Below are 25,234 nucleotides of genomic sequence, written 5' to 3'. Positions count from 1 at the left end.
CGCAGCACTGCAGTGTCTCGGTAGCGCCCAGGTCTGTAGGGAGGTTGGTCGCCATTCCGTTGGGAGCGAAGCAAGGGCCCTTTGCCTGTAGCCAGAATACAGCGCGCCGTCCCAGATCAAGTGTTCGAGGTCCGCCCTGGTGTCGCAGGGGCTGCAGGTACCCGCACGCGAACATTCCAGGCCACGAGGGTCTTCCTTTCTGCGAAAACGCTGCACGAGGAAGGGAGCAAGGAGGGTGCCAGTCTGTACCTGCCGGAGCAGAACCTGCTGCCGACGAGTAGCAGCCTAGGAGGGAACGGGAGGAATGTCCGTGGGATTGGACGTAGTGAAGAGATAGCTGCGCCGGTGGCGCTTGGCTTCGGCTATTGCTTCCGTGGGATCGTACCACTGACTATGTGTTTCCGTGTCTTCAGGTACGTTGTTCAGTAATTGTTCGGGCGGTTTCGACAGCGCGGATAGTAGTTGGCGCGTGCTAGTCGATGGGCCCGTTCATTTCCTGGTGTACCCGTGTGCCCAGAGATCCAGTGTAACTGAAAATCATGACCTTGGTCGCGCAGACGGCCCACGTGGAGGCGGAGTTGTTGGACCACAGCAGTGGTTGTACGAGTGTCCTGGCAAGCTCTAAAGGCATTTTGAGAGTTCGTAAACACTCTGTAGTAGTGCTTAGCCTCTGGACCGGCCCGCGTATGGGGAGTTCTTAACGCCTGTTTCACCTCCGCCGCGGGTCGTGCCGGTATTGCACTATCTCGGGGATCGGCCCACGTATGGGGAGTTTCTTGCTTACGACACGAAAATTTCCTTGGAGGGTACAAGTATACAGCTTCACTGTAAACGTAAGAAACACGGGAAGACTGAAAACGCTGACGCAGATTATTTTCATGTCTTGCGTCTCTCCGTCGTCCTGACTCTTCTTTGTTTCTCTCTCTCTCTCTCTCTCTCTGTGCTGTCTTTCGTCGTTTGAAGCATCGGCCTAACTCTCGCCGCTTTGGAGTTTTCCCGTGAAAAACCACGGGTGTGCCGCAAACCCCTGCGCATTTCATGAATCCAGTGGTGCTGTATAACTCTGCCTTTATTTTCCTTTTCAGTATTTTTGGTGACAGTTATTGTGACATACATGGTGATCTTCAAAAAAATTTCGATCCAACGCTTCGCTCGAGCAGCGACGCCACGGCGTCGTTTATTTCTGGGCGATTCCATCTCGCCTACTCCGGGGCCCCTCGAGCTGGCGCGATGTCAAAGAGGACGACGACGAAGACGGCGTCTTTCTGCCCGCATTGCGCGAGCGAACGGTCGCTTGGCGTGCGCGAACCCCGGGGGTGTGGGCTCCGGTGACGACGCGTGGGCGAGGTTCTGGCCCGTGGCACCGCCGCGCCGTCTACGATCGAGACACGCCGGGGCAGCCGCCGCTCTTGTGGGCCCGTGACAGAGCTGAGGTCGACGGCGGCATCTCCTTCCCCACTGCTTCCTGACGCAGGTGAGCCTTCACTCGCGACTACGAACGCTGTCGAGCAGCCTGTTATGGCATCTATTGTGCGTTTTTAGTAACACTCAGTGGCCAAACACCGCATATTCTACGTTGTTGGCTGCTACAGTACTTCAGCAGAAGAAAGTCGATCGCAATTGCAGGAATATGCCGCAAATATCAGGGTCTGTGTTCACATAACTACTTGTTTTTGCGTTAGAATATTTAGTAACAGCAGGTCCCAGCCAATGTATTATTGATGTATTATTGATTAGCCATAGCTATCTGTCAATGGTACACAACTCTTACAAAGCCAAAGCTTTGTCATGATATCGGCACCTGGTTGTCTGTAACTACCACAACGCGTAAATTCTGATGGGCTTAATTAGCATAACGCACAAGCGCGCATAAGAGAAGACGAAGTTCAGCGACGCATTTTAAATACAGAAGTTTTATACGGCGGCTGACTGTACAACATCCTCCATAGGAATTTGACAGAGCTTGAATGTAATAATGAAGAACAGCTAGACACAATACCTTCGCTGCACAACCTGGTGATCTTTTTATTTCGCCATTTGATTCACCAGAACCAAGACTGCCGTTTCAAGGTCACACTTTGTCAAGGTCGCGTCATGGCGCCCGTTGTAGAGGGAGTGGCTGTAAGCATTTATTTGCCTAATTGTGAAAAGCCATCATCTTAGGCTCAATAAGCCGTTTCATTCCCCTTAATTTGGTGCTATGAGTTCTATGCTTGCATTATGCAGGTATGAGCCACGATTTTGTAGCGATGTCTTATCCTATGACATTGATTTTCGCGCGCCGTCATTGCCTTTCTCGTTAATGCAATTAGGCGACCAGGGTGCATAAAGCGGAAGGCATCCCTACGTTATACGGACTATAATTTAACAAAGAATCACCTTTCCTTACGAATATTTGACTAAATATACAGCAAATATTACAAGTTCCGTAACAGCGCGCAGTCCGAAAGGCGCATTTTCGTTTAGTTTCAAGTAATGTTTACTCTTTGTAAAGGTCGGCATAGCTCCATGAAAAATCCTTGGCAAGCATTGCTCGTTTATGTGCCCCACTAATTCGCTTGCAGTCAACATAACTACAAACACATGGACAGATTCAACTGGTAGCTTCGACATATTGATGTGTTTTCGTCAATAGGTTAACAAAAGAAAACATGCTTGCAAAACAATGTACTCCAGCCAACCTTTAAGGAATCTGCGCAACCTCAATTAAAATGTTTCGACTCAGCAGAGGCTCCGGGTCTCTAGGAAATGCAGCACTGCCATCACAGAGGAAGTATAAATAGCCGAAAGCATTTTGTTTGCCATCACCACGACTTCTATGTTCATAATAAAGAGTGTTGAATAATATTAACGAATCATTACCACCCTTTGGTAGTAGCTGCTAGGTAAGCTTATTCTGCAGGTTGGCACGCGTGGTCAAATCTACCGAACGTCGAACTAGCAACCTCAAAATTCTGCTTGAAATCGCTGCATCAGCAATCATTGCGTTAATATACGTGCTGCCTTTGCTCGTTATTTTTTTCTGAGGAAAACTATAATGTAGTGGTGATATATGTGCATACATGTACACACATAATGTAGTCAGACGCAAAATGTAATGTCCAACGCCTTTGGGCAGAGGGTAATTTCTAGAGCAAATATAGAGCCCTCCTCCGTTCCCCGATTTTTGTAACCCATGATTTCAACAAGGTGCTCTTCACAAGTGGGGGAATGCTTCGAAAATTTGAAACTCAATCGGCTTTCACTTTGAAACAGGGCTAATATAAGCCTCTAGACTGCCGGTTGAATTTTGGACGCAATGGCTTTACGTGACAGACAATTCACTCCGAGTCCACCTATCAGGCAACAATATGCGATGCACGTCAAGTATACTTGTTGCAGCTCCTGTCGTATGTGTGACACAACGCCCCGTCGGCGAGTTATTCACGGTAGCATGATCGCGTTATATTTCTTGTCGATTATGCTGTCAAATAGCAGCAGCGCCGGTTACTTTCTTGAAAGTACAAACTGCCATTAACACGTGTACAACATTAGTACAGCTTTTGTTGACCACCTCTGTAAAAAATAACAAAACAACGTGCAGAAATATTTTCTTGAATTTGTATCAAAAGCAAAAAATACAATAGCACCGACTTTATCTTATGTGGTCGTCACAACTGCTTTATGTTTAGTGCGCAAGGAACCACTGTTATTGGCTGTTCGCTATGCCTATTCTCAGTTATGACAGATGCATGTCCCGCTTGACATTGCTGGCTCCCTTCAAGACTAAGCTGACGTTCTGCATGGAAAGGTCAAACACATGCGTCTTCACGACCCCCAATGATCATTTTCTGAGATCTCATTGTCATTCAGCACTTATCCATTCACCATGTATTCCGTAAATCCTATCTTTTTTTTTTCCTTTCTGTAAATGAAATGTCATAATATGTAAGCAAGCTGTAACGCCGAAACAGTTCTCAAACCATGGCGCATTCTAGGCCATTACACCAACACGTTGTATCAAAAATGTTTTGGATAATGTTCAACAGATATGCGTGCTCCAGAACATGTATCTTTTCCGACGTAATTAAAGTAAGAAAAAAGCAATTCTTAGTTCCAAATAAGGGAACAACGCAACCGAATAATACAATAACGCTTCAGCAAGTACAGTCTCCAACTTCCTTAAATGCTGTTAAGAAATCAGAGCATGAAGACTCGAGTGCAATCAGTGCATCGAGTGTGAAACGCCACTATCTGCAGGAACCCGTTAGTATGTGTAGGCAGCTAGTATAACTCTTCCTTGATTCTTTTTTTTTTCTCACTTTCGCGTTGGCTATATGCGAGTATAGAATGTACGATCAGCGTGAGAAAATTGTCATGGCGATCACCATACTATATATCTAAGTAGCTAAACAAGCCTGAACAGTTATCAGAGGAGAACTTTAGCTAAGCCTCATTGTTGCCCAACTTCGAGGTTTCAACCCTGTGTGCCCTGCATAACGCACTGACGCAGGATCCACTCAAGCGGCGCCATGTTCTCTCGCATGTTCCTCAAGCAGGCCGTGATACCCTTCACCGTTGGAGCATGGTGAGTGACCGACGTCATCCCGATTCAACCTTACTCGAATTCGAATCAATTTGGTAAAAATCAGAGCATCAGCCTTGCTGCCCTTGGCATAACGGCATGGACGAAAGAAGAAAAAAAATGGCAGCAAGCTTTTCATCGGCGGTTCAAGTATACTACCATAAAAATAGATGCCACGTGTTTCTAGGAAAATAAAACGTACTCACCTGAAAACCTACTTAAGTTACCATGAACCGTAAAACATACCATGAAAATAAGGTAACCCTGCTACAAGATTAAGGCGGTTATCTTAATTGATATGGTTCCAGTCCTTTGACACAGTCTACAAGACTGGGTTAACAATAAAGCGTGACATTTCATATTCCCGCTAGCCATCAGTGAGGACATATATCTACGAGCGAAAATTTTGTAAATCCACTTTATTACATTGTAAGACAAAGAAAGCGTCCAATGTCAATATGATCCTTTAGTTGCATAGTACTACGACTCGATAGACAGTCTACCAAATACATTGCTTTTGGTTTCAGAGTTAAGAGGTGCGAAGCGCGGACCACTACGATGAAAGAAAGACACGGGCACTAACTCCCGACACTTATGACAAGTTATAAGCTAACCCTCGCGCTTCTTCCATCGTGCGTCTTAGCCCTTCCGGTTACACGCCTGCGCAGCGTCTTTTCGACTTGTGACGCATCTAAACATAACGTTAAGAGAACGCACATCTGCTACTGGTGGCATAAATTGGCAAAATCAAAGGATCTCCTATTTATAAGCATTTATTTTTTATTTAGATTCAGCACTTAACATATGGAACTGTTATCGTGCGGACATAATAGGCAATTCAGTCGGCAAATGCAAGTTATCACCTTTTCAGTGCGCTCTTGTTTTGGTATAATGTTTCGCGGATTGAAATCAACGAAAACGAAGTGCCGACAGAAAGCATGTAGCTACAGCAGCGTGTTCTGTTCATAACAGCTTCCTTGGTGTTAGGAGCGCTGTCGGACAGTGTAGAGTACGCAAAACGCACCAAACACGTTTTTATAGAGCTTACGTAAAACTGCCAGGACGTCAATGGTCCTCGGACCTGCGCGAGACGAGCTAGTAGGCATAACAGCAGCTAATGACCGTGCCAGCAAGGCCTGGCGCGCGGAAGCCAATCTCCCCGTCGTAACTCCACCAGTGCTTAACAAGACGGCTACCCAGAAGTGTCCCGTTAACTTATTTTCCATTTGATAGGGTGGCGAGAGTGACAGCATGGCTGCTGACAATCGCTGCCGTAGTCTCACATGCTGTGCTGTCGCGTGCAGGAGTTTCGGTGGCGGCCATGGCAAGAGCAAAGGTGGGGGAAAGGTGGACCAGGCGACCCTGGACAAGCTGGAGGCCGGCTTCAAGAAGCTCCAGGGTGCCAGCGACTGCCACTCCCTGCTGAAGAAGTACCTCACCAAGGACGTCTTCGACAAGCTCAAGACCCGCAAGACAGCGATGGGTGCCACCCTTTTGGATGTCATCCAGTCTGGTAAGCGCTTAGCCCGTTTCGTCGCCCAGCCTCGAGAAGAAAGGGGGACAGTGGCGTTGTCACGACAGGGTCAACACGTGCTACGCACCCCGCTTAACCGACGACGTGTGGAAAGGGTGGCCAGATTTATTAAGGTTTTCGTCCGTAGGGGTCAGGAAGCCGATCACCACTTCTGTGATTTTAGTCCAGTTTGATATCCAAACGCTAGCTATAGGTTGTGAAATCTATCAGCCCGCCTGTGAAGGCCTTTCTTTTTTTTTTTTAGTGGCACGAACATCGAGTGACACTCTTGTTTCTTGCGCATCGCTTTCGGTTCACTCCCTGAGACGACCAGGGAGGAGATTCAAAATAAATCCGAAAAGAAATAGAAAAAAAATAGTACAGTACAAGATTCATGGGTTTCATTATATATACGATACCAGAGCGCAAGCTTACTTACAAGGTGAGTTACGGAAGTGTCGTGAATAATTAGAATTAATTATAAATGACGATTACCGCACACCAAAAGCACGGAATCGTAGATTTTAGAGACCCATCACGTGAGCATGATTTCGGCGAAATTCCTCGAAACCCGGAAGCAGAAAGCGGAAGCAACGACCTCTCTAATGACGTCACATGCAAGAACGTGGCATGTTATTTAACCGGCTAATTAATGGAAAACACTTGCCTCTGAGTTCGGTTCGTGCGGTGCGTTCGCCTAAAGTTGGCCTAACAAACACCAACGCTCAGGTGCGAACGCCACTAAGAAACACCTAAGACAAACATTAGGTTTGCCTACCTTCTTTTTTCTCACTAGGTTATTACATCTTGGTATGACACCATGATACCGTGGTATAGATGGTACAGAAGCTCCTTGCTATTTCATGTAAAATGCCTGAAATATTTAAAAAATGCTCTACTTCATCTATTTCATTAGGGCTCTTTTCATGACAGCGGTAGACAAGTACGTATAACAATAGAACTCGGGGTACATTTACCTCGTTAGTTGAAAGAAAACGATTAAACCTAATCCTAGGCCTAAAGGTCGCGTCCTGAGCAGTTCATGAACTTTTCGATGATATAGAAAGAACGATACATGGGGTTTTACGGAGCAAGGGCGAATGATGGCCAAAGAACACCAAGAAGTAACCGCTTTAACGTCTGCAGAAAGCTGACACTCTTTCAACCATATACTAAATTCGGGATAATTTCCCGCAAACAATCTAAAATAAAAATGTTGAGAAGCACAACCTCAACGTGTCTAGGGAACAACCCCAGTAACGAGGCTGTTTCCGCCTAACCATAGCGTGAGCACGAACCGAGGGAGATTGCTGCTTGATAAAGGCGCTTGCTTAAGCTGACCCCACGCGAGGTGTCGAATCGACTGGGAACATTTAGTTGGACGGGTTTTAAGCCTCTTCTGTGGCAGTTCATGTGACCTTTTCATTTAAGCGTACCATTTAGTCTAATGTTTATTATCAGTGGTATATTAGAACACTTCTGATTGTGGTAAAAACAATATCGGTGAAATAGCCTGAGGTAGTTGGTTTTCATAATATTAATAAATTTAACAGCAATATTTACTGCTCATATTATTACATATTAATTATTATTTAATATCACGAAAATCACCAAGGATGTTTCATCTTCCTTACTAAGATATTGCTTACTGTTTACTGCTGCCCACACGCTGGCTGGTGCAAGTTAAAGGGACACTAAAGGTTAATATTAAGTCAACGTGGACTTGAAATACCATCTCAGAAACCTCCAAACGCTTGTTTCGTGTGAAGAAGAGACTTATTTTAGGAGAAAATGCGTTCTGAAGCGTCCGCGTACCTATAGCGCAGTTCAAATCACCCGCCCTCCGATCGAGGAGTATTGACGCCATGGTCTCATAATGACGTTGCGCCGTCGGTGAGTAAAACGGCTCCCGCAGACGGCGCTACGGCTTTTCTGCACAAAACGCAAACGCGCGGTCAGGAACAGAGCCAAGACAGAGCCGAAAGCAGCGCGAAAGCGGAACTATGGTGGCTAGCGGAAGTGAAAGCGCACGACGATAAGCTAGTTCTTTATTTTATGACGCCAACTTCGACGCTCGTTGAAATGGATGACCCTGACAACGACACATTAGCTCGCGATGCTGGGCTCGAGTTCAGCGATTTAAACACTGATGAACGTGACCTGCTGTTGAGGGCCCGCGGTGCCGGCGTCGCTGCGTACTACTACGACGACGGCCTGCTTTGAAAGGCACTTCACGCGACTTCAGTAAGTCGGCGTTGAACTCGTGATCCTCTAGACGAAAGTGCAGCGAGCACACTACGTGATTTTTCGGCTCTTTGCCAGCGCGCTGTGGAAGAGGTACGGCACTTAACCACTTTGAACGGAGAGGTTCACTCGTTGGCACACAGTGATAAGTAACGTTGGATTCGCCGCTGCAACTGCCCTTGGTCAAGTTCCGCGGACCGTTCGCGCATCCCGCGATATCACATGGACGTGGCATTCTCGCTGCTTGTTCCAAATGCAAGTTTCGCGAGCCAGCAGCACCACCGCAGCACGACGCGATAAAGAAACAACTGAAACTCCAAAGCGCGCGCGGCGCAAAGTCGAGCGCGCAGAGTCGAGCGAAAACTAAACCTTTCGATCACCCATACTACTCAAGGGTAACGTCAAAATGTTATTTTTTTCTTATAATCCAATAGAAGTAGACAAGTAGCATTTTCTTCCGTCTTATAATCTAATGAAATGATCTTTTTTAATACGAGTAGTTGAGTACTAGTGACATAAATTATGATGAGGAGTGCTTTCGTCATCGGGCTAGTACCGGAATGTCAGTGGGCGGTCTCAAATCGTGTCACGTATTTACCTCGATTTCTCGGTTACTAAAGCTCTGTTCGCGATTATACTGACGCCTTAGACGTTCTAGAGCATTGCTTTATCACTTTAACTTGACTTTCTGGTAACCTTTAGTGTCCCTTTAAGACATCAGCGCAAATTGGTTAAATTGCGAAACGTTACGGTGTTGCGTACGACAAACTAAACGGTCACTCGCTTGATTGTCAGCGCCTTCAATTCCGCCAACTGCTTCTTAGCGATGCACAATAGAGTGTTGAGCCCAGAGCAGCTGGCACCCGCAACGACAGAGCACTCCAGCCACTCAAGAAATAGTTAATCACAATGTCGACATTCAGCCCTGTAGCGCACCTTGCACACATAGAATACAGACAGCACAGCATGCAGCAGTGGCACTGAGAGCCACTAGTCGTTATTACGACAACGATTACTGCAGAAGCGCGAATTTTAACATAGCTTCCTGATCTGTCTCTAAAATATCGTGTCTAAGAATTATCGTCTAGTGCGCTTTTCGTCCTTTTCTCTTTCTTCATTTTAACACGACAGCAAAGGCATATAGATGTGTTGCCGAGTAAGACTGCCCCGTTCCTGGTCGATGAACCATGTCCATTTCTGTTCAATGGCGGATGCACCCCCTCCCCCCAGAAAAAAAAAAGATTTCTCCACAGCTCTCGCTTTATGAAGCTTTTGCTGCTCGGTGCAGAAATGAAAAACAGGCTCCTGGCTAGCGCGCTATGATTATGCATCCTTCTTGTCGCATATCTGCGCGTAAGTAAGACTTCCATCACTTTCTGACATGCTAAGCCTACACTACCCTCTCGAAAGAAATACAGGACATTTCCTAAATAACGGCAGGACCTTGGAACTCCCTTTCAAGTTATGGCGGACTAGATGGTACCGTGCAGTGGACGACAGCATGCAAGCGCTGTTTAGTTTCACGATTCTTTCCGCAGATATTTTAGAACGCTTCACGACAAGCGCCCATAGTTCAGACAGAAAACTATGAATAATTTCTTTTTTGCCTTCACAGCGATAAGGGCAGGTTATGGTTAAACGCTGCTTGGCAAGATGCCACAGCCCCCTCTATATAACGAAATCAGCAACACTAATTAGCGTAAAAGATAAAATACACCAGAATTGAAAGGAAATAATTTCAACATTCACGTTCTACCCAGAGGGAATCTTAATCGAGTAATTATGTTAAGCAAATACAGAGAATATCTCAAAAAGAAAGCCGACGAAAACCCAAAATTGTGGATATTATGTCGAATCAACGCAACTCAAAACATAAAATCTTCAATTATTGTAAGTGTACCGTTAAAGAGCAGAAAATTCGTGCTAATTTTCGCTTCATTGTTACCTTACGCCGGCTATATGCAGGACAATTCATCTTCCCAATAAATATCCTTTGTTTTCTGTGTGGTCTTTTTGTAACCCGTACCTTTAGCCATGCAGTGTTTTGCTGCAAACGAGAAGTATCATGCATTAAACGCCAACTTTTATTGCACACCGACTCCCACTTTGCTAATCAACTCGCTTTCGTGATTGCGGTTTTCCCAAAGACCAATTCCCTTGCGTATATTTTGCAACACCGCTCTCGCGTTTTTTTTTTTTTCTCTTCGTTTTTCATTTCTCCATTTTTCTCTTGCAGGCGTCGAGAACCTGGACAGCGGGGTGGGCGTGTACGCTCCGGACGCCGAGTCGTACACCGTGTTCGCCGACCTGTTCAACCCGGTGATCGACGACTACCACAAGGGCTTCCCTGCTGGCGCCAAGCACCCGCCCACGGACTTTGGGGACATAAACACGCTGGTGAACGTGGACCCCAAGAACGAGTTTGTCATCTCCACCAGGGTGCGCTGTGGACGCTCGCTGCAGGTCAGTGCTTCTGCCGCGCTCGGTTGCCAGACGAACAGGCTGGCAACCCCAAAACGCCAATGTCGCCAAGCATGCTGCCCAAGGACCACCAGCAGTCGGAGCAATTTCTATTTAATTCAAGACACCCTAAAGACCCATGCGAGCATTGCACGTCAAATACACCAATGACAAACAGAGTGCGCATTCAAAAAGATAATGCATGTTAGAATAAAACGAGAACACAAATCAAATAAATTCTGAGATCAGTACTTCGAACTCGGTGTCAACTGCTATGGGCACAAAAAAGAAGGGCACGGCACAAGAACTCCTCCAAAATCCTGAAAGCCCATACGGTCATAACAATAACCGGTGTTACAATAAATAAATTGTAGTTAGAACACATAATTCGGATAGATAATGCCGGCTACAATAATTACGCATTTAGACAAATACGGCACGGTGCAGTAAAGGGACGCAGCAATATAGAAACATATTAAAGCAGTGTGGAGCTCGGTCTTAATCTAAAACAAAGTCATCTGCGCAAGGAACATCAAAATATGGTGAAAAGAAAGATAAAACAAGGAGTAGAGCACGATAACACACTGACGCCTTAAAGAATGAGCAGAGGAAAGCTATGTATGTAAATTAAAAAGTGTTTTAGTTTCGCTAGGAATTCATTATGTAAGCCAATACGATTTCATTAATATATTCGAGCGACATATTGCGAGCAAGAGGGGCGACTCATTCAATAAGTTAATGCTTGTTAGAACAGGGTACACATTAAAGTTACGATCCAGGTGCCGGAAGATACGATGGGGGGTGGGGGCTTGCTGATGCGGCATGCGCTGGCAGACGTCCTGCAGTGATCAAGCTTGTTGAAATTGAAAACAAGTCCCCTTGCTCTTCGATTTTCTAGTGCGGGCAGATTTGCATATATTTTAATGTTACTGGTGGTGGATCTCCAAGAATAATTTTTCGTAACGAAGCGCGCAGTCCTTGTTTTAGACTCATTCGAGCTTGTTCATGAGGCACGAGAGATGCGAGTTGCGGGTGATGTGAGGATGCGAGGGATGCGGGTGAAAGACGCTTCCTCCATTTGTGAACGTAGCTGGATAGTAGAGGCTAATAATTTCGTAAACTTGTAAGACGAGCATAAGTTGCGCCTGATGTAACCAAGAGTTTTCCGAGTGCTGCTAGTAATCGCATGGATATTGTGATTTCAATGAAACGTTTGAACATTAATCAAAAATAGGGGTGCGTTTTAGCTGTTTGCGCAGATTCACATAGACAATGGAATATGTGCGGTACTGAATGGACGCATATAAGCGTAAATTTTAGCGCGTGGCCATCGGGAACTATGACCCGTAATGAAGAGACGAGTATTAATGCCACGGCAAGTCTTACCACTAGTCAAGTAACATAAATACCTAGTAGGACACATACACGAATAAAATACCTATCGATTATTCACAAAAATAATCTAAGGATGAAGGTGCTGAATACAGCCGTATAAAACGAATTACTTTGGGGCTACTACATATGAAAGGGTGCGACGAATTTGGGAAGAAGTAATTGTACCAGCGCTAACGCTCAGAAATACAATTACCTGCTGAAGAGATGTTGTCGAGGTTGGACGCTAACCAAAAGTAAGTGCGCCAATTGGCATTGGGGGCACATGGTAAAACTACCATTTAGGCAATGCAGAGGAACATCGGCTGTGCTTCTTTTGAAGGCAGAGAAGTGCAGAGGAAGATCAGTTTTATAGAAAGACTCAAGAACATGAAGGAAACCGAATGGGCGGCTAAAGCGCACAGACATCCGTACCTAAAAATCGGGACACAGAATGGAGGAAGAGGTCAAAAATGTTGGCAACTATGTACAGAGTAATTTAGCCTGAAAAGAGACAACGCGGAGTGATCCAACAGGAAGTAAAAGAAACAGAGACGGTAAACTAGATGCAATGGAGGGAAACAAAAGAAGTGTATTGAAATTAACAAATATGGCACGAAGGAAATCAGGAGAGACAATCTGTACGATAACACGAAGAGTAGTGCCTTGGTATTTGAGTCTCTAACCGGCTGCGTCAGGGGAAAACCAGTACTAAAGCAGCCGTATTCGCAACCGGATGAGGCATGTGACTCTAGCAGCAAAAGTCAGGAGATTAATCGGCACATTGTAAGGCAATGCCAGGATATTCACTCAGAAAGGATGGTAGGGACTAGAGAATGTCCACCCCGTTCCGAAGGGCACGCTATTTGAAACCATCAACTTCTGCCGTACTCATCTCCAATATCCCGATGCTCCGCACAAGGTAATACGTTCACGGGCAAGATCAAGCTCTCCCTTATTTTTCCTCCTCTTACACAGGGTTACCCGTTCAACCCGTGCTTGACCGAAGCCCATTACAAGGAAATGGAGAAGAAGGTCAGCTCTACACTCACCTCTCTTAGCGGCGAGCTCAAGGGCACCTACTACCCGCTAACGGGAATGAGCAAGAAGGTCCAGCAACAGCTCATCGACGACCACTTCCTCTTCAAGGAGGGAGACCGCTTCCTGCAGGCGGCCAATGCTTGCCGGTTCTGGCCAACAGGAAGAGGCATCTACCACAACGACAACAAGACCTTCCTCGTCTGGGTCAATGAGGAGGACCACCTCAGGATCATCTCCATGCAGAAGGGAGGGGACCTCAAGCAGGTAAGGGGCACTCTGTGCGTCGTGATGGCGCTGTGCATGAAGTCCATAGCAGTTGGTGTAGTTTTAAACTGCCTTTACGAGCAAAGTTGTCCTGCAGAACGAAGAAGTCTGTGTCGAACTCTCAATGGCACTTTCCACTGCCGCCAACACTTCCCTCTCACGAATCTTCTTGCATCCCTTTTCTGTGCAAGATGTTAAACGCCTTCAGCGACTTTTGACATTGCTAGACTGCCGTCGTCATATATTGATGATACCCCTCGGGAAAAACCACACACGATTCTGGTGTCTCGTACAGACCACACTCCATGCACGGCAGCGTAGTCTGCTCAACTTTAACTGGCGATTCGAACATGGCACTGGGATTTTTTGTAAACGTCCATAATCCGAGAAATCATCGATGGGGCAATGTTCTGTAGCCACAATACCCTCTTCGCATACTTGGGCATCAGGCCCGCCGCCAACGTATTTTTCCTCTGGGTTCCGTTCAGGTCTATGGTCGTCTGGTCAAAGCTGTCAAGGAGATAGAGAAGAAGCTGCCCTTTTCTCGAGATAACCGCTTCGGGTACCTGACCTTCTGCCCCACCAACCTGGGCACCACCATCCGTGCCAGTGTGCACATCAAGCTGCCTAAGCTGGCCGCCGATAAACAGAAGCTGGAGAAAATTGCGGCAAAGTACAACTTACAAGTGCGAGGTACGTATGCGTCTCTCTTCGGTACGACGCGATCAAGCGCATTTGGCCGAGCTTTGAAGCGCTCCTTTGATGTTTTACTGGTCTCCCGCAGCAGCAGCTTCTTAAGGAAAACCAGCAGAAGGTCGTACAAGCAGAGTAAACGCTATACTCAGTAGCAAGCTTAACAGCTAAGTCATAAATAGGAGATGAACACGCCTAACTTTTTACGCTCGGACGCACATGACCAGTGCATCTTCTAAAGCTTCGATATAGAAAATCAACAAACTAAACATAGAACTGCCACACAAAAGAACTTCGGCTCCCAATAGTTGTTCATGCCGTTAAACGGCACGTAAGGCCCCTTGCTTGTGAAATGCCTCCAATGGTTGGCATTAACGTGTGTGTTCGGCGTCACAATTGGGACAGTCTTGAAGAACACTGAAAGGGAACTTTCTATTGGTCCATTTTTTTTTTTACTTCTCGTGCGCAAACAAACAGAGACGAAGAAGAGGAGCAACACAGTCCCAGTCCCTGTTTGTTTGCGCACAAGAAGTTTTAAAAAAATGAATATGTTCCAACTAGGCCGACTCGCAGTTATGTTTCTATTGGTACAAACTTATGTACAAGTCACTATATGACCTTGTAACATACCGGCCTTTGTTGCCCGCACGTTTCTAACCATCGTTGCCTGAACAAAAAAAGGGAACCAAGGAGTAGTAGTACCCATTATTCATATTTTCTGTGGGTGCTACGTCAAGAGCTGATTATTGCGAAGGTTTCTTTGCCTCTTGAACTCATTTGACGATTACCGTCTGCTACTAGCGGCTGGCTTGCCAGCTGAACACAGACCGACTACTCCATGCAACACTGCACACTAGACTACTACCCACAAGACTTGCCTTTATGCTACACTGGGGCCTTACTAGCAGCGATTACATGAATGTGAAAAGTGGCGCGTCGAATTTCTAGCGCATCACATTCATATGAACGATGATAATGCGCTACGAACGTGTATCCCATTGATGCGATAGGAAGGGCAGTTCGAGATGGGGTAAGTCGTCTCGCATGGTCCAGGTTAACTCTGGCGTGTCGGATTGAAGGAGGGAGATCGCTGCCGTTGTGTGCTCTCCTCCGTTCACCGGTGAAACGCAAACCGCTGTAAACAAGTTCGAGTTTGTTTCAGATGAATGGAAATGCGCTAAATAAAACACCATCGCATAGTAATTGCCGCTGTGCGCTAAATAAATGTGACAAGCTACTGTCGCATTTGCGCAAACGCGACTAGTGAAGGCGCCACAGTGGTGATGGGACTTTAGCTTCTTGCGGTAGTGTGCACGTGCTGTGCGCTCGTGTCGGGGGCCGGCGAGAGAGAGAGTAGGCAGTGACCAAAAGTTGGATTTAAGCCCCTGTATTGGAGAGTCGCGACCGCTTTGACAGCTGTGAAATTTAGGTAGTTATGCTCAAATTGAGCTGCAGTTTGGCGAATATTGTAAGCACAATACTTGATCGCACCAGCAGCGACAGATGCCCGTATTTGCGCGATTCTAACGCGCATCTTTATTGTATAAAAAGTGCGTTAAAATTTGCCTGCACGCTACAATCGTAACTAAGTCTACTTAGAATCAAAAGCCAAACCGATTCTTATTTTTAGAACAATTTCAATGCAAAGTAGTTGCCGCACTGCCATTGAACAGACGTTTTTTTTTTTTTCTGCCTTGGTTTGCGGTCGCTCGGAGATATCGCAAGGTGGATTTGTGGTGCGTGGAATGCCCTCCCGCAGACTATGGTTGCGTGAGCCTTCAAGAAGTGTGGCCTGAACTGACGATGACGTTCTGTCGTCGGTATACAACGACGACGATCTGTCCTCGGACTCCGATAGGGACTAGCCGCAAAGATTTAGCTGTGTGCCTGTCTGTATGCCTTTGTATGTTCCATAAAATTGTTGCATCGCGGTCCGCGTCGACTCAGGTTTCGTTACTTTATGCACGCGGCAGAATCGTGCAAATAAGATTAGATAGATAGATAGATAGATAGATAGATAGATAGATAGATAGATAGATAGATAGATAGATAGATAGATAGATAGATAGATAGATAGATAGATAGATAGATAGATAGATAGATAGATAGATAGATGGATAGATAGATAGATAGATAGATAGATAGATAGATAGATAGATAGATAGATAGATAGATAGATAGATAGATAGGTAGATAGATAGATAGATAGATAGATAGATTACATACATACATACATACATACATACATACATACATACATACATACATACATACATACATACATACATACATACATACATACATGCATACACACACACACACATACATACACACATACATACATACATACATACATACATACATACATACATACATACATACATACATACATACATACATACATACATACATACATACATACATACATACATACATACATACATACATACTCCACCCCTTGCAGCTATCGCCTCACATGCAACAGAAAATTCGATGGATCAAAATTTTCTTTATGCCGTGACATCGTTCACACTTCTCAGTGATTCGTCCAATCAACGCCATTTTTTTTCTCGCGTAATTTCTTTTATCGTAAAACTGTTGTGCCCTACTCTTCTCACTGCAGGTACTCGAGGCGAGCACACGGAGAGCGAGGGCGGCGTCTACGACATCTCCAACAAGCGCCGTCTGGGCCTCACCGAGTACCAGGCTGTGAGAGAAATGCAGGACGGCATCCTCGAACTGATCAAACTAGAAAAAGAGGCCTAGGCCGGTCCCTGCAACCAAAGAGGAGCAGATAGTGTACCTCCTTTGTTGAAATTCGCGCAAGTCACAAATTCATTGTAAATAGAGACACAATATTAAAGCGACTTCGAAGTCTGTAGTCAGTGCTTTCTTTTGGTGTTCCAGGATAGGACAGTAGTTGCCTATGTGCAATAAGTGCGTTCACGTTGCGCCGGAATAATGCTACTTTGCCTGCCCTTAGCAAGTTCCAATAGTATGCTGCTAACGCTGTGGTGTTCGTAGACTTGACTGCCACTGATCTTTTATTAATTTTACATACGGAAAGATTACACAAAAAGGGCGACGGTGCTTTGCGAATTGGGTATGTCGCAAAATCTCCTCCACCACCTCGCCTTTTTGGAAATAAGTGGGACCATTCGCTTTAAGGAAGAGCGCCGCCATAAAGGAAAGGCGGTTGGAGCACCGCTGATTAGTTGGAGAAAAGGAATTTCAGGTCAGTGGAGTGACGCTATTTTGAACGCTGCGTTGCGCGCTAAATATTTATCTCCGAGGCACACGCTGCCGCAGGGTTGAAAGCGACGTGATGTATAGATGACTCGTCACACGTCACTCAACCTAAGAAGGCTGACCGACGCTCATGCCGTGGAAACGCGACGCCGTGCGACGGATGCTGCGAGGCCTCGTCCTGTGGCCGGGACTGCTGAGCTGTGGGCGGTGTGTCGGCCCTTAAATAGAAGAAATCCTAGGACACCGAAGCACTTCTTCGCATTCACTGTCCAATTCAATGTCACTGAGTGGTCCTTCGAAGCAGTCTGCGGCGGTGCCAACGCCGCATGCCACCGACGTCCTACGCGACGATAAACCGAGGACGCAGCAGCAATCACCAAGACCGGCAAGCGCTCGCAGCAGCTAAGTCCCGAATGGGTGAGGGGGAGAGAGAGAGAGAGAGACCGCGCGCCGGCTTCCAGCAGCCCGTTACCCCTACGCAGTACCTGGCGCGCTGTCGGGGCAGCAGGCGTTCCCTCGCCCACTCTGCAGTGTCGTGACGTGGCGTCGCAGCCAATAGGAATTTCCTGTCAGTTTCGCTCCTACAGACGACAGACGCCGGCTTTTTCGCCCAATGTGTCATTTCACGCTTTCTCGTCAGCCATATATACCTCCAAATACCACCCTTGTATTACCGATCCGAGCATCTCGGAATTGTGTCGTCGTTGGAGCGCGTCGTGCACAATGCGAGTGTTAAAATGACGAGCGGTACGCCTCACTCAGTGTAGCATGGAGGACCTCGGTTTCTTAAGCGTTTAGCCTTCTTAGGGAACTAAGCGCAATCATTTCTTTGTGTCTAACTGTTTTCGTGGGTTGATCCCGAAGATGGTATAGTCTACGACAGCGTCAAAAACCGCACCGTAGTAGCCGTGGTAAGGGGAGTAGACTCGAATTCTTTCCTTGTAACAGCTAGCGTGTTGAGTGTGACGCAGCTAAGAGCGCGGCTCTGAGCCCCGCATTCGCTTATGTTTTTTTTTTTGCCGCCCTCTCCTTTCCTCTCCATCTTTTTCTCCCGATACCCCTTTCCCCGTGCAGTGCTGTTAAGGTGTCCTCCTGTGAGAGACAGTTACGGCACTGCACTAATCTCTTCCATTCTCTTTAAAGTCACTTCACACACACACACACACACACACACACACACACACACACACACACAAACACACACACACACACACGCGCGCGCACGCACACGCACGCACGCACACACACACACACACACACACACACACAAACTATCATTTAAGGTCCCTAGACAAAAAAAGCAAATCTGGGGCCCTATAACGTACAACTATGCCACTATCTTTTTATTCCACTCTCCTGGCGTCAAATTTGGATAACCGCCGACGCAAGCATCGGACGCTGACCGGCAAGGTTGTCTGGAGACACCAATCGAACCCTCTTCTCATTTATAGGTCACTTTTATTTGCTTGAAAAAAAATAACATTGCCTGCACTGAGCGGCTTGTCTTATCTAATTGGCTCACAAGGGGCGAGGAGCATGCTCAAGTGGAGAGGGATTCGATGTGGCCAAGGCAGTGAGCTGAAAATCGATAACCGGATGAAGAGCGTGGTGCCGGCGTCTGCGATTGGTCCGCTTTCCCTTACTTAGCTTGCGGTGGCTGGTCGAAAATCGCGGCGGCATGCAACGGATTGTTAAGAATGCTGCTAAAACGGATCCTCAGCAAAGCAGAGTTGGCAGAGCGAGGTCGTAAACGTACCGAAAGAGCTAGAAAACGTTACAAGGCCACGCAAAAAGTTTTATTGTACGCAAATAAATCCATGCTCTTCGGCAGGTGTGAGTAGCCAGTGCCTGAACGATCGGCAGCAGCCATCTTTTATTGCTTTCTGAACGGGGCAGTCTGTGGCTGTTCAGAAGAAAATTCAGTTTTGTTCGGCATAATAATGCATCTTTAGCGCGTACACGTCACTTTGACGCGGTGAGTTTTTGCGGTTTTGTGACGTCGCGTGACATGCAGGTGAAGTGGGTGCAGCCCTAAAATTTTTGACCAATAGCTCAAAGCGAAAAGGCGTCGAATCAGGAATAACTATTTTTCTGTTGTTGAGGTCAAATCGTGCATAATCAGTGTGCGCACATCATATCAGATGAGGAGCTATCGCGTTTTTCATGACGTCGCGTGACAGACAGGCGAAGTGGAGGTGGTTCAAAAAAGTTTTTGACCAATCGCGGACGGCTTATTGCAGAATTGCAATAAAAAAGTTTGAAATAACTTTACGTTACAACGTCCCAGTTTTATCTAGGGACCTTACTGTCATTTACACTCTGCGCCCGCAGCCGAAGACGTAGGCGTGGCCGCTTGAGACAATTACGTCCATTGGTGATCTAGTTGGTACATGACTTCGAAAGCAGACAGCGCTAATAACGACACTGAGCAGAAAGACACGCGATGAGGCGCCATCTACCAAATGAAGGTTTATTATGCGCAAGCTGGATTTTTATACCTTAGAAAAGCACGAAAAGAGAGAGAAGAAACAAATTATAAACTAGGAACAAAACAAGTTGCCGTGGTGATTTAGCGGTAAATGCGAGAAAAATTGATCTCCATTCTGTCACACCTCTTTGAGGTGTCGAATCCATGATGGAAACCGTGATTTATATATATATATATATATATATATATATATATATATATATATATATATTATGCGGCGGCTTCCCACACATCAACCACATATACTTTTTTTCCACTTAGACGTGTAATGGCATCATTACTCTGGATCACATGCTTTGGCAGTGTCCTGCGACTTTCACAGACTGTGTCAAGGAGAGAGACTGGTGGTGGCGAGTCCTACACAGTGGAGTTCTTTCCGATCAAGTACAGGCCGTCCAGAAGGCCCATGATACAGCGGTAAGGTTAAACCTTACTGTCCCGACGTGGGAGCCGCCGGCGTCAACCTAAGGGTTGATCTTCAGGACACTAAATAAAGTTCATCATACCATACCATACCATACTTAGACGTGGATCAACTTTCGATTCGGATGCGAACGCACATCTGTTCGTGGCGCTACTACTCTGTTCGACTGTTTCGCGCGCTGTTCACGTTTTACTTTCTTTTGTCGATTAGCCTCTTCTTCGCATTCGCATCATCCGCGCGTCGAGACATGTCTCGAAAAGTCGCGTTGCTTATTAGGTGTCTTAGGGCCGCTTTTTCGTACCAGTGGGTGGCCTTGCTAAGCCTACTGCATGGCCCCGGCGACATCGACAGCCCAGCCCAGAGCACCAAAGCTACCGACACCTGTCGACCACATGAACAACATCCTGCGCGATCAACTGTGATGTCGCCAAACGATGACTGAATCTTTCTTGAACAGGAGCGAAGAAGCGGCTACGCAGCGTCCAGAGGGCGTTCCAGGAGCATCTACAACTGGACGCTCTGCTGAGACCCTTGAAGAACGCTTTGAGCAATCTGCCGGTGACCAACAACACAGACGCGAACGCCAAAGATGAAAGAACTAACGGTAGCCGAACGAACACAGCCGCAGCCGCCACCGTCGTGATGTAGACCGCTCTACATTGAGGAAGGAAAAAGATAGGAGGGAGCATATTGCAACGTGATTCAAGCCAAACCTGGTGGCCCAACACGTGATCACACGTCAAAGTACGCCGTTGGATTTAGTGTTCCCTCTCTGTAGGCACAGCCACGGGAGGTCAGCTGATTAAGCTCACACCGAATATTAACTACTGCCATAGCTACTTGAAACCAAACGCCTCAGCAAAGTTCAATGCTCCATCATCTCGACTCAGTAGGTCACGTGCTTCGCCACCACTGTGGCTTAACGGAGCATTCAATTGCTAAGGCTGGCTGCGTGATATAATCCGCCCTCCGCACTGCAAGCCTGTCAACGACGGCCGGCGCGGTATTGAGGCAAACGCGACACGGCTATTTCCCGTCATCGGTCTACGAAGACGTGTCCGCCCCTTGCAGCGACGCAGACGACACGCAAGCGCAAGCAGCACCGACATTCTCAAGCCAACAATCTGATGTGACCACGCCACGACAAATAGAGCAGTCTGTATTGGTCGTATTTGAGACTGCCCATGTCTGAACAACTGCTTTCCTATACATCCTCAGCTAAGAAGCTATACTCTATCTAACAAATCACTCGCAGCATGGCCGAAGGTATGAGTTGTACACAGGCAATATCTTTGTACAGAAGAATATAGTTCCGGGCTTCACTGTCATGATTATTGGCGGGATTAGAGGGCTTTGCTTTTGCGTGACACATGATACGCAACAGCGATACGTAATATGTTAGGCCCTTTGCTCATGCATGACGTATACACGCGAACTACCGTGGCGGTTACAACCCGCATGGCCGCTGGTTAAAACAAAGGTACAGCTTGCCGCGTGCATCGAAAATGGTGAGCTCCACCGCGGCGTCACCAGTCGGGGACTGTTTTCTGGGATCGGCATAGAAAATGCGTCACGAACGCGCTTGGCACACCGTAGCCTTTACTGCCCGGCGCTGCCTTTGTAGTCTGAGCAGCGTCAGAACGAACAGCTGATCTGAATAATAACGACAATAGATACCTAATGATTTGTCTTCAGCGAGAGATGAGAGTAAATGATGATGGATTTTACTATTTGTTTGTTGCTGTCAGGGCGGACAGTCAGCAATAAGAGCGAATTGGGATCGCAGGCCCAATTCTCCAGCGGCCGTGCCACCGGTAACATTAATAGCCACCCTAACCGTGATTCCACCGCAACACTGCAGCTCTCCATGCAGCCCAGACCGCCGGTTTCGATCCCAATAAGCACTTGTTATTGGCTGTCCACCCTGACAGCAACAAATAAACGGCAAAATCCATCATCGTTTACTCTCATCTCACGCTGAGAACAAAGCATTAAGCATGCATTTTCGTTATTATTGAATTCAGCTGTTCGTTTTCACACTGCTAGGACTACAGAGGCAGCACCGGGCAGTAAAGGTAGTTTGATTTCCATTGTGCAGGTGGCGCCACAGAATTAGCGCTGCTGATGCGTTGACGACGCGTAACCCTACGAAGGCCTAATTGTGCACTGCATCATTAATTTACTACTCCGCTCTAGTATGACACGTGATGACGGTGGCGCGCAAACGCCTAAGAGACGCCGAGCAGACGGTGCGGCGCGTATGAACATTTATCAGGGCGTTCTCTCTTACCAAAACTCACAATGGAGGCAGCATTGAAGTGATCAGAAAGCATACCGATGAAGCGAAGCCCCGCTGTAGGATTCATGGAAACGCAGCCTGTAGTTACAGCTCCAAGACGTTTGTTGCGTCACTCTACAAATAATGGAGGATGTATCGAAAGGATGGCAAGCAGACGCTGAGCAGACGACGCAGCGCTGATGAACACATCTTAAGGGACATTCAGCCTTTCTATTGGCTAAGCAGACCTGCAGCTTCTCCAGTGCTACAAGGAACTGCTGAGATGGAGTTTATGACATCTAGACGTCGGAGTCTTCTCATAGGACTCGTTCAACAATGACGGCGACGAAGGAGCATGGAAAGTTCAACAACGTAGGCGCAGCCAAACACGGCCTAAGAAGGAAGCACCGCCGGAAACTGTCGTGCTAATCGTGACACCCCCTGATAAATGTGGCGCTCACGACTGTACCAATCGAGGACCTCCACCGCAACTTCGTGACGGCTACATCCGCTGCCGTCAACACCATACCTTTGACGAACATGTCGCAACCAGCGCCTAACACCTTACAATTGCTCGTTTATGACAAGAGGCAGGCAAATGGGCTTCTTAAGCTCATCTAGACATGAGCAACGGACTGATACCAGTACAAGTCTATCAGGCACCGGGACGAGACATGCGCCGAGGCGTGATTTAGAAGATTGACTGCAGTGAAACGAAGGCTCAACTTCGGGCAGCCCAAGCCTGTGAGCACCAACGTACCCTTGACATGCGCCCAATGGGAAAGCGTGGGACCTGCCTGTTGATATTTGAAGGACGCTGACCCCTAACACTGTCGTTTATTACGGCCTCATCACCCGAGTTTTAATTTACGAACTTCAAAGCATCGTGTGTAATCGCTGTCATCGCTTTGGGGACAAATACACATGCATAAGATAGGAAAAGCAAGTAAGCAAAAGCAGAGTAACAGCCGAGACATAGAATGCTTACGCATTAGTAGACAATTCTCAGAATTTCTGTAGCACTTTCCCTTTCTTCATTTTATCTTTCTTTTTGGTTACGACCTTGACATGGTGACGGCGACGTCACCAGTCTTTTTAACGCCACCAATCATTTATTATTATTATTATTATTATTATTATTATTATTATTATTATTATTATTATTATTATTATTATTATTATTATTATTATTATTATTATTATTATTATTATTACATGTACCAATGACTTTTTATACCGAGCAGACCCACAGCAGGCTTCTCTGCAAATATATTCACAATGCGGGAAAGTAAGCTTTCAAAGCGGCTTCACGAGAATGGTTTTCTCAGTGATCAAGACGACGGACGATGCAGCGGTTGAAGACCCCCCTGCCACAGAAGAACACAATTACTAGAGCTCAATAAAGTTTTCACTAAATAACTCTCTTTGATAAATTTCGTTTTGGTTTGGTTTCAGTCGTTCCTTATTGCTTACAAAGCTACCAATAATCTACATTTGCAATATTATAACGATTAGTTGTCTTCGCAAATTACGCGTTTTTGTGCAGATACAAGGCATTACACTTTTCGCGTGAGGGAGATATTTCGCTGGGATACACGCCAAAGAATGCTCACCCGTTACAAGTATATATGTCCGAACGAAGCGCTGTGTCCTACATACAGCAAGGCACCAGTGCTAGTGATGAATGAAAACAGACAACGCCCATGTTCCACAACTGTGAAGAAGAAGTTCACACGGCGACCGACCCGAAGTGTCCAGCGAAACTGAAGCCTGACGCAAAAATCACTAAATAACTCCGTTCGCCGCCCAAAAGAAGCCATGAACGAGATGGTTTCAAATTGCACACAACTGACATTGGGAGGAAGCGGCTCCAACGTCATCTACGCTGGAGCGCCAAAGCAAATTCAACCAAGCGCTTACAAACCTGCGAACGCTTGGCCTCATGCCACATCGATGCCACTTTCACCATCGCAGCTAGTCGTTCCATTGAAAGACAATTTCGAAACTGAGGTCGCAGAACTCGCGCGACAGAACGCCGAACTGCGACATAAATTAGAAGATAACAAAAAATAGGCATGCAGCTCTGCTCGAACGGCTTTGTGCCAAGCAACAGCAGCAGCCATGTTCTCCGCGAGAGCTTCACTGAAAGGCAAGCAACAGCCTCTACTACCACACAGCAGACAGACTTGGCTGTGCGGACCTAACCTTGGTGTTCCGAATATTGTCCATGGTGGGGGAGCTCGCTGGACACTAGGCAGATGTCGAGGCTCGTACCACAGGCTTCTCAGGATAGCGCGACCGTGGGTAGGCGTTGCTAGTCGATAGTGTTGAAGTTTTTCGTGCGCATTATGTTTGTTTTTTTCTTCTTCTAGCATTTTGTGCGTCGCGGAGATTCTTCAGTCAGAGCTCTTGGCAGAGGGTGCAACTCTGCGCTCTACTCTGTGAAACCTGCGGATCATGGCTTCTAAATTATTTGGTTGCGATTTGGTGAGACGCAAGTTTCGGTACGCGTACATGATTCCTGAATGAGTAGTTACCTTTGTTATAGTAACTAGTTCATGTTCCTTAAGGCCGGGTTTGCGTTTAGTAATTCTGTTCGCCATGCGTAGGCATGTGTGCCCTGTCTGGTGACTGAGACACGACTC

The 25,234-nt window shown here is 46.6% G+C and overlaps 1 protein-coding gene across 1 annotated transcript; it reads left to right on the top strand.

Annotated features, from left to right (window-relative positions):
- The first annotated feature begins 1,125 nt into the window (after positions 1–1,125).
- Positions 1,126–17,031, top strand: LOC126530683 (arginine kinase Lit v 2.0101-like). Its single transcript, XM_050177952.3, has 7 exons — positions 1,126–1,474; positions 4,493–4,567; positions 5,869–6,077; positions 10,558–10,784; positions 13,131–13,457; positions 13,946–14,150; positions 16,774–17,031. Exons 2-7 carry the CDS (start codon positions 4,512–4,514, stop codon positions 16,914–16,916), a joined length of 1,167 nt encoding a protein of 388 aa, XP_050033909.1. The 5' UTR covers positions 1,126–1,474; positions 4,493–4,511; the 3' UTR covers positions 16,917–17,031.
- The last annotated feature ends 8,203 nt before the right edge of the window (positions 17,032–25,234 follow it).

Source organism: Dermacentor andersoni, chromosome 4, assembly GCF_023375885.2.
Source record: "Dermacentor andersoni chromosome 4, qqDerAnde1_hic_scaffold, whole genome shotgun sequence".
In the NCBI taxonomy this organism is placed as follows: Eukaryota; Metazoa; Arthropoda; class Arachnida; order Ixodida; family Ixodidae; genus Dermacentor; species Dermacentor andersoni.
The sequence above is the reverse complement of the archived record's forward strand: the minus strand, read 5'-3'. Positions and strand labels throughout refer to the sequence as shown.

Bases quoted from the DNA above. Each gene is read 5' to 3' on its own strand.
- LOC126530683 (XM_050177952.3), top strand. From the start codon at position 4,512: ATGTTCTCTCGCATGTTCCTCAAGCAGGCCGTGATACCCTTCACCGTT. The intron at 6,078-10,557 runs GTAAGCGCTTAG...TTTCTCTTGCAG, and splicing joins TTTGGATGTCATCCAGTCTG to GCGTCGAGAACCTGGACAGC. The intron at 13,458-13,945 runs GTAAGGGGCACT...GGTTCCGTTCAG, and splicing joins AGGGAGGGGACCTCAAGCAG to GTCTATGGTCGTCTGGTCAA.